This window comes from Notolepis coatsorum, assembly GCF_963971535.1.
Source record: "Notolepis coatsorum genome assembly, chromosome: 18".
NCBI lineage: Eukaryota > Metazoa > Chordata > Actinopteri > Aulopiformes > Paralepididae > Notolepis > Notolepis coatsorum.
The window spans coordinates 35,618,702-35,628,701 of NC_140182.1; the positions used below are offsets into that span (position 1 = coordinate 35,618,702).

General features: G+C 45.9%; 1 protein-coding gene across 2 annotated transcripts in view; it reads left to right on the top strand.

The window, feature by feature from the left end:
• Window positions 1-10,000, top strand: part of btbd11b (BTB (POZ) domain containing 11b) — a 233,383-nt gene that overhangs the window by 199,036 nt on the left and 24,347 nt on the right. Inside the window, exons 9-11 of one of the 2 annotated variants that reach the window (XM_084335036.1) lie at window positions 1,286-1,421; window positions 8,256-8,476; window positions 9,129-9,307. In XM_084335036.1, coding sequence (XP_084191162.1) covers window positions 1,286-1,421; window positions 8,256-8,476; window positions 9,129-9,307 — 536 coding nt within the window. The remainder of the gene's footprint in view (window positions 1-1,285; window positions 1,422-8,255; window positions 8,477-9,128; window positions 9,308-10,000) is intronic. The other variant, XM_084335035.1, reaches the window with a different exon arrangement.

Consider the following 10,000-nt stretch of genomic DNA (forward strand, 5'->3'; position numbering starts at 1 on the left):
GATCAAACCGCTGTCATAAATCAACTCAAATCAAATAAATGTATATGTAAAGCCAGAAATCACAAGTTAATGTCCCCATGGGCCGGACAAGTCTTCTTTAAACAAGTCAAGAAGAAACATCACAATAAATCAAGAACAAAAAAAACCACCTTGAAATCCAAAATAAATGTAAAATAAAGAAATGCAACACTCCCAGACACACCCCAGCGAAGATAAGGGAAAACTCACTAAGAACCTAGCAATAGAAAAAAAGCACCACAGGCAATGTGGAGGAGAGAAACCTTAGAAGGGCCATTCAAGGGGGTGATCCCCCTTCTTGGATGTCTGTGATAGTAGTGTTGCTATGGATGATCGATGGGTGGAGAATAAAACAGGCGAAATAGTTGGTATGTATAAACATATATGTGTAATAAAACACAAATATGTACATGCAATAGCAACTGGGGTACATGAGAACATTTTTTAAAGAGTTAAATAGAATAGAGCTAAGAACAACAACAACAAAAGAAAAAGCATAGGGAAACGAGTGCTAGTATGAAAATAGGATAACGGCTAAATGTCAAGGCTCGGAGCTCAAAATATCAGAGTCATATTCCGTCATCCTCCGTCTCTATTTCTGACACGCCCCTTATTCTCTTCCATTGTCACGCATGGCCTGCTTTCTGTCTAGCACTCTTTCTGATTTCTCTCTCTTGCTCACTTTCTTCCTTTTTCTGTTCCTCCCACTCTCTCTCCCCCGCTGTCTCTCTTTCAATCTCTCTCTCTATCCTTCCCTTTCCCCCTCTCTATCTGTCTCTCTCTCGCTCTCTCTCTCTCTCTCTCTCTCTCTCTCTCTCTCTCTCTCTCTCTCTCTCTCTCTCTCTCTCTCTCTCTTTTTCTCTCTCTCTCTCCCTCTCTCTTTTTCTCTCTCTCTGTATCTCTCTCTCACTCTCTCTCTCACTCTTTTTCTCTCTCACTCTCGCTATCGCTCTGTCTTTCTCTTTGGTGGTGAAGGAGGCCATTTCTGCTCTAACATTACATTGTAAAGCGATTTCTGTGTCTAGAAAAGCGCTGTTTAAACGATGATTCATTAAGTCATTCTATCCTTCTCTGTTTCTTTCTCTCTCCATCTCTGTTTATTTTTCTCTCTCTGTCTCTCTCCCTCTCACCCCCTCTCTCTCTATGTGTCTTAATCTCTCTCCCTGGCTCTATATTTGTTTTGTTCTTGATTTATTGTGATAAATCTCTCTCTCTCTCTCTCTCTCTCTCTCTCTCTCTCTCTCTCTCTCTCTCTCTCTCTCCACAGGTAACTTTGAGCTGGTGAGCTTGTTACTGGAGCGAGGTGCAGACCCCATGGTTGGCACCATGTACCGCAACGGCATCTCCACGGCCCCACAGGGAGACATGAACTCCTACAGCCTGGCAGCCGCCCACGGACACAGGTACCACACACACACACACACACACACACACACACACACACACACACACACACACACACACACACACACACACACACACTGTTGACACAAACACTCATTCACTTACCCTCCTTATTTAGTAAAACTCAGTCTCACTCTCTTTCTAAAACACAAAAGCCTAGAAGAGTGCACTCAGTAGAACACAGTAGAGCCATGAACATCTACATCTAATTACCAGTTGTGTATGGTCTATATACTCTCTCCCTCCCTCTTTCTCTCATGCACAATCATTCTTTATCTCTCTCTATCTTTCTCTCTCTCTGCGGCATCCAATGACAATGGGGTTGACCGCGATTATGATAAGGCATGGGTTAAGTTAAGATGCCAACAACAGAATGTGCCGCATGAGGAACGTTGTGTTTGGCAAAAGAAGTTGCGTTTCAAATATTTGAAAAAAAAAAATCTAACCCTAACTAACCGTACTGTCATGCACTTGTCCTAATAAACTAACCTACACTGTAGCACTCAACACTTTGATGAACATTGTTGCTCAGCTGATAGAGTTGTGCCCTTCCTGATGGCTTGTCGTACAGAACTTGTAAGTCGCTTTGGATAAAAGCGTCAGCTAAATGACTAAATGTAAATGTAAATGTATGCCAACAACACGTGATTGGTTGATCCAAACTGCAGATTGAAGCCGTTGTTGATCACTTGAGGTCCCTACCGGCAGCTGAGCACTTCTGTTCACTATTAACAATCGCCCTCTTGTGTTCACTATCGCCCTCTTGTGTTCACTATCGCCCTCTTGTGTTCACAATCGCTCTCTTGTGTTAACAATCGCCCTCTTGTGTTCACTATCGCCCTCTTGTGTTAACAATCGCCCTCTTGCGTTCACTATCGCCCTCTTGTGTTCAGTATTGCTCTCAGTATCGCCCTCTTCCGTTCAGTATCGCCCTCTTCCGTTCAGTATCACCCTCTTGTGTTCAGTATTGCCCTCTTCCGTTCAGTATCGCCCTTTTGCGTTCAGTATTGCCCTCTTCCGTTCAGTATCGCCCTCTTCCGTTCAGTATTGCCCTCTTGGGTTCAGTATTGTCCTCTTCCGTTCAGTATCGCCCTTTTGCGTTCAGTATTGCCCTCTTGTGTTCACTATCGCCCTCTTGTGTTCAGTATTGCCCTGTTCTGTTCACTATCGCCCTCTTGCGTTCAGTATCGCCCTCTTGCATTCACTATCGCCCTCTTGCGTTCACTAGCGCCCTCTTGTGTTCACTATCACCCTCTTGCGTTCACTATCACCCTCTTGCATTCAGTATCGCCCTCTTGCGTTCAGTATCGCCCTCTTGTGTTCACTATCGCCATCTTGTGTTCAGTATTGCCCTCTTGTGTTCACTATCGCCCTCTTGTGTTCAGTATTGCCCTCTTGTGTTCACTATCGCCCTCTTGTGTTCACTATCGCCCTCTTGTGTTCAGTATTGCCCTCTTGTGTTCACTATCGCCCTCTTGCATTCACTATCGCCCTCTTGTGTTCAGTATTGCCCTCTTGTGTTCACTATCGCCCTCTTGTGTTCAGTATTGCCCTCTTGTGTTCACTATCGCCCTCTTGTGTTCACTATCGCCCTCTTGTGTTCAGTATTGCCCTCTTGTGTTCACTATCGCCCTCTTGTGTTCAGTATCGCCCTCTTGGGTTCAGTATCGCCCTCTTGTGTTCAGTATTGCCCTCTTGTGTTCACTATCGCCCTCTTGTGTTCACTATCGCCCTCTTGTGTTCAGTATTCCCCTCTTGTGTTCACTATTGCCCTCTTGTGTTCACTATCACCCTCTTGCATTCACTATCGCCCTCTTGTGTTCACTATCGCCCTCTTGTGTTCAGTATCGCCCTCTTGTGTTCAGTATCGCCCTCTTGTGTTCACTAAAGCCCTCTTGTGTTCAGTATCGCCCTCTTGTGTTCACTATCACCCTCTTGCACTCAGTATCGCCCTCTTGTGTTCAGTATCGCCCTCTTGCGTTCACTATCGCCCTCTTGTGTTCACTATCGCCCTCTTGCGTTCAGTATCACCCTCTTGTGTTCACTATCGCCCTCTTGTGTTCAGTATCACCCTCTTGCGTTCACTATCGCCCTCTTGCATTCAGTATCGCTCTTGTGTGTTCACTGTCGCCCTCTTGTGTTCACTATCGCTCTCTTGCATTCACTATTGCTCTCAGTATCGCCCTCTTGTGTTCACTATCGCCCTCTTCCGTTCAGTATCGCCCTCTTGTGTTCAGTATCGCCCTCTTCCGTTCAGTAGTGTCCTCTTCCGTTCAGTATCACCCTTTTGCGTTCAGTATTGCCCTCTTGTGTTCACTATCGCCCTCTTGTGTTCAATATTGCCCTCTTGTGTTCAGTATCGCCCTCTTGCGTTCAGTATCGCCCTCTTGTGTTCACTATCACCCTCTTGCGTTCACTATCGCCCTCTTCCGTTCAGTATATCCCTCTTGGGTTCAGTATTGCCCTCTTGTGTTCAGTATCTCCCTCTTGTGTTCACTATCGCCCTCTTGTGTTCACTATCACCCTCTTGCATTCAGTATCGCCCTCTTGTGTTCAGTATCGCCCTCTTGTGTTCAGTATCGCCCTCTTGCGTTCAGTACCGCCCTCTTGTGTTCACTATCGCCCTCTTGCGTTCAGTATCGCCCTCTTGTGTTCACTATCGCCCTCTTGTGTTCAGTATTGCCCTCTTGTGTTCACTATCACCCTCTTGTGTTCAGTATCGCCCTCTTGTGTTCACTATCGCCCTCTTGTGTTCAGTATCACCCTCTTGTGTTCACTATCACCCTCTTGCATTCAGTATCGCCCTCTTGTGTTCAGTATCGCCCTCTTGTGTTCAGTATCGCCCTCTTGTGTTCAGTATCACCCTCTTGCGTTCAGTATCGCCCTCTTGTGTTCAGTATTGCCCTCTTGCATTCACTATCGCCCTCTTGTGTTCACTATCACCCTCTTGCATTCAGTATCGCCCTCTTGCGTTCAGTATCGCCCTCTTGTGTTCAGTATCGCCCTCTTGTGTTCACTATCACCCTCTTGCATTCAGTATCGCCCTCTTGCGTTCACTATCGCCCTCTTGCATTCAGTATTGCCCTCTTGCGTTCAGTATCGCCCTCTTGTGTTCAGTATCGCCCTCTTGTGTTCACTATCACCCTCTTGCATTCAGTATCGCCCTCTTGTGTTCACTATCGCCCTCTTGTGTTCACTATCGCCCTCTTGCGTTCAGTATCGCCCTCTTGTGTTCACTATCACCCTCTTGTGTTCACTATCACCCTCTTGCGTTCAGTATCGCCCTCTTGTGTTCACTATCGCCCTCTTGTGTTCAGTATCGCCCTCTTGTGTTCACTATCGCCCTCTTGTGTTCACTATCACCCTCTTGCGTTCACTATCGCCCTCTTGCGTTCACTATCGCCCTCTTGTGTTCAGTATCGCCCTCTTGCGTTCACTATCGCCCTCTTGTGTTCAGTATCGCCCTCTTGCGTTCACTATCGCCCTCTTGTGTTCAGTATCGCCCTCTTGCGTTCACTATCGCCCTCTTGTGTTCACTATCGCCCTCTTGTGTTCACTATCACCCTCTTGTGTTCACTATCGCCCTCTTGCATTCACTATCGCCCTCTTGTGTTCACTATCGCCCTCTTGTGTTCAGTATCGCCCTCTTGTGTTCACTATCGCCCTCTTGTGTTCACTATCGCCCTTTTGTGTTCACTATCGCCCTCTTGCGTTCACTATCGCCCTCTTGTGTTCACTATCGCCCTCTTGTGTTCACTATCGCCCTCTTGTGTTCACTATCGCCCTCTTGCGTTCAGTATCGCCCTCTTGTGTTCAGTATCGCCCTCTTGTGTTCAGTATTGCCCTCTTGCGTTCAGTATCGCCCTCTTGTGTTCAGTATCGCCCTCTTGTGTTCAGTATCGCCCTCTTGTGTTCACTATCGCCCTCTTGTGTTCAGTATCGCCCTCTTGTGTTCAGTATCGCCCTCTTGTGTTCAGTATCGCCCTCTTGTGTTCAGTATCGCCCTCTTGTGTTCAGTATCTCCCTCTTCCGTTCACTATCTCCCTCTTGTGTTCAGTATCTCCCTCTTCCGTTCACTATCTCCCTCTTCCGTTCACTATCGCCCTCTTGTGTTCACTATCTCCCTCTTGTGTTCAGTATCTCCCTCTTCCGTTCACTATCTCCCTCTTGTGTTCAATATCTCCCTCTTGTGTTCAGTATCTCCCTCTTGTGTTCAGTATCTCCCTCTTGTGTTCAGTATCTCCCTCTTGTGTTCAGTATCTCCCTCTTCCGTTCACTATCTCCCTCTTGTGTTCACTATCGCCCTCTTGTGTTCAATATCTCCCTCTTGTGTTCAGTATCTCCCTCTTGTGTTCAGTATCTCCCTCTTCCATTCACTATCTCCCTCTTCCGTTCACTATCGCCCTCTTGTGTTCACTATCTCCCTCTTGTGTTCAGTATCTCCCTCTTCCGTTCACTATCTCCCTCTTGTGTTCAATATCTCCCTCTTGTGTTCAGTATCTCCCTCTTGTGTTCAGTATCGCCCTCTTGTGTTCACTATCGCCCTCTTGTGTTCAGTATCGCCCTCTTGTGTTCAGTATCGCCCTCTTGTGTTCAGTATCGCCCTCTTGTGTTCAGTATCGCCCTCTTGTGTTCAGTATCTCCCTCTTCCGTTCACTATCTCCCTCTTGTGTTCAGTATCTCCCTCTTGTGTTCAGTATCTCCCTCTTCCGTTCACTATCTCCCTCTTCCGTTCACTATCGCCCTCTTGTGTTCACTATCTCCCTCTTGTGTTCAGTATCTCCCTCTTCCGTTCACTATCTCCCTCTTGTGTTCAATATCTCCCTCTTGTGTTCACTATCTCCCTCTTCCGTTCACTATCTCCCTCTTGTGTTCAATATCTCCCTCTTGTGTTCAGTATCTCCCTCTTGTGTTCAGTATCGCCCTCTTGTGTTCAGTATCGCCCTCTTCCGTTCACTATCTCCCTCTTGTGTTCAGTATCTCCCTCTTGTGTTCAGTATCTCCCTCTTGTGTTCAGTATCTCCCTCTTGTGTTCAGTATCTCCCTCTTCCGTTCACTATCTCCCTCTTCCGTTCACTATCTCCCTCTTGTGTTCAGTATCTCCCTCTTCCGTTCACTATCTCCCTCTTCCGTTCAGTATCTCCCTCTTGTGTTCAGTATCTCCCTCTTGGGTTCACTATCTCCCTCTTCCGTTCACTATCTCCCTCTTGTGTTCAGTATCGCCCTCTTGTGTTCAGTATCGCCCTCTTGTGTTCAGTATCTCCCTCTTGTGTTCAGTATCTCCCTCTTCCGTTCACTATCTCCCTCTTGTGTTCAGTATCTCCCTCTTGTGTTCAGTATCGCCCTCTTGTGTTCAGTATCTCCCTCTTGTGTTCAGTATCGCCCTCTTGTGTTCAGTATCTCCCTCTTGTGTTCAGTATCGCCCTCTTGCATTAAAAAACTGTAACATAACTTTCTACTCATCTGTGTATTTCAATGGAAATGATTTTTCTTTTGAACTTGCTATTGCCTAATGTGAAAAATATTCAAGCTTTGAGGCATATTTAGGCTGATCGGCCCAGTAGTATGTGAGATATAGGTGTACACACACACACACACCACACACACACACACACAAACACACACACGCACACGCACACGCACACACACAGTACATTCACACACACACTCACCCGACCAAAAGCATTATCTCGCCCGGTCCCGCCTGGTGTAGATAACGGTCTGTGAAATAGACAACTCAGCTGTTGAATTGTGTATCTCTCCTCAGTTGGGGTTCGGAACATTACCATACATGATCAATTATGTAAATGCTTTCAATAATCTCCATCCACCCAGAAATGTGTTCTGCCAGCTGTTGTCTCGGACTGGGGAACAAACACATACTATATACACAGATCAGACTGGGGAACAAACACATACTATATACACAGATCAGACTGGGGAACAAACACATACTATATACACAGATCAGACTGGGGAACAAACACATACTATATACACAGATCAGAGTGGGAGGACAAAATACACTTAGATCAGTAGGACTATCCTACTTTTTTTAACTGTGAGTCAGTTATTGTTACTGTTATATACAATTATATATAGTGTAGGGATGTCCGATATTATCGGCCTACTGATATTGGCATTAAAATGTAATATCGGAAATTATCGGTATTGGTTTAAAAAAAAAACATTATACATTTCTTGTTACATTTATTTAACCTTTATTTACCCAGAATAACAAATTCTTATTTTATTTATTGTCAAAAGTATGCATAATGTTGTGTTAATTCCACAACAAGAGATATGTAATGTTAAGTATTCCTTTTTTTGGGGGGGAAACCCTGCATATATTGGTATCGGTATCGGAAATTAAGAGTTGGACAATATCGGTATATCGGATATCGGTAAAAAAGCCAATATCGAACATCCCTAATATAGTGTCAACAGTTGTTAATGGGGTATGAAGTACAGTATGTCACTGAGAAACCACATGTACAGTAGTACAGCAGTACAGAGTCATGACTCCTAGTCCTACCCTATTGACTTCCACTAGCATTGCTAACAAAATGCTAACAATTTTCTGCTTCCAATGTCTCAAAGACTCTGGTGCAAACCTGGGCCGCCATGTGCAACACTGGACTGAAATGACTCCTAGTTTGTGACCCAAAAGTGAAAGGGTTAACCTTCTGTAGTGTGGTTGTGAAAGGGTTAACCCATTATCGTGTGCCAGTGAAAGGGTTAACCTTGTGTATTTTCGCAGTGAAAGGGTTAACCCTTTAGTAGTGTGGTAGTGAAAGGGTTAAAGGTTTTTGGTGTCGCCGCTGTTCCTCCAGGAATGTGTTCCGCAAGCTGCTGTCCCAGACGGAGAAGGGGAAAGGGGACGTCCTGTCCCTGGAGGAGATCCTGGCCGAGGGCTCGGAGCTGGAGGGGAGGAGCCCCTCTCAGATGGATCTCATCCGGACCGGGAAGGCCAAACTCAAAGCCCTGAAGGAGGCCATGTACCACAGCGCCGAGCACGGCCACGTGGACATCACCATAGACATACGCAGCCTGGGTTCGTCTCCATGTCTCCGAGCACTTTGGTTCATGATAGGACAGGCCGACCATCTCTGTATGATTTATGATTTTATTAGGATCCCCATTAGCTTAGGTTTAGGTTTACTTTATTTGTTCAAGGGGGACAGCGTACATTAATAAAACATTTTAAAAACGTAAATGCACGCAATTTTTGCCAAAAGGCTAATTTCCATTGGCAGTCCCCCTGCTAGAAGGTACAGGCTAAAAGGGGATCAATAAAGGAATATCTTATCTTATCTTACCCATTACTAGTCTGCTAATGTTTGCTTCCTTAGCTAGGTTTAGCGCTTGCCAAACAGAGCAGGGGAAATAAAAGTTTGCCCGCATGGCAAATAACCTGTAGTGCCGGTTGTGACGGTAAAGTTATAAATATCTAGTAGTGAAAGTTGTCAATGACGTTACTGTTATGAGATTGTATTCATATTAATGGTGACAACACGTTAACTTCACAGATAACTTGTAACCATGTAAACAAATGAAGCCACATCATTTCCACAGACCCAAACAACTTGGACCCGAGTTTAATTCCACATCGCAGTGTTCACTAATAACAACAACTGACAGGAAATCAAATGTATTCTGATTAGAATGTTGACATTCTGAACATTCTATCTCCTCTTATCTCCCAGGTGTCCCGTGGACGTTGCACACCTGGCTGGAATCCCTGCGCACCTGCTTCCAGCAGCACCGCCGGCCGCTGATCCAGGGTCTGCTGAAGGAGTTCAGCTGCATAGAGGAAGAGGAGTACACCGAGGAGCTCATCACACACGGCCTGCCGCTCATGTTCCAGATCCTCAGAGCCAGCAAGGTACTGATCCATGAAACCCCAGAAGTGTTTAGTCTGCGAGAGCTTCCCGGGGAGAAACCTACTGACCCAGGAAGTCAAAGGCTGGAAGGGGGGGGGGTCATAGCAAAAAAAATAAAATGAAAACTCTTGTTTTTCTGTCAATTGTGGAATAATGATCCCCTCCCCCCCTCAAACAATCTCCCAGTCATGTTCCAACCCCTCTCCCATTCACCCCCCTTTCTAACCCCCCCCCGCCCCTCCAATCCAATACCTTGGCCATCCTACCCAGAATCCCTTTCTCTCTACTGTAAAGATCTAGGTTTTACTGGATTCTCGAGCTCTCTGTGAATACGTCCGGCCAGTATCCACTTTGAGTCATCCGCCGTAACTCTTGATTTACTTTGGGTATAATAAACCTGTGTTTAACCAAGTCTATATTTGACTAAGTACATTCATTGATCCGGTTATATTCCTCCACACAATGAATGCTCACCAACTGGCCAGTAGTTCTGTTTAGGGTGACCAAACGTCCTCTTTTGCCCGGACATGTCCTCTTTTCACACCCTGTCCGGGCCATCCGGGGGGGGGGGGGGGGTTATAAATTCATGAAAATGTCTGGGTTTCACGGACCGTTTGCATGTACTTAAATTGACTGGCGCTCATTGAACAGAATACTACGGTACTCTGTTGCGTGTGTAATGTAATCCCTGAGAA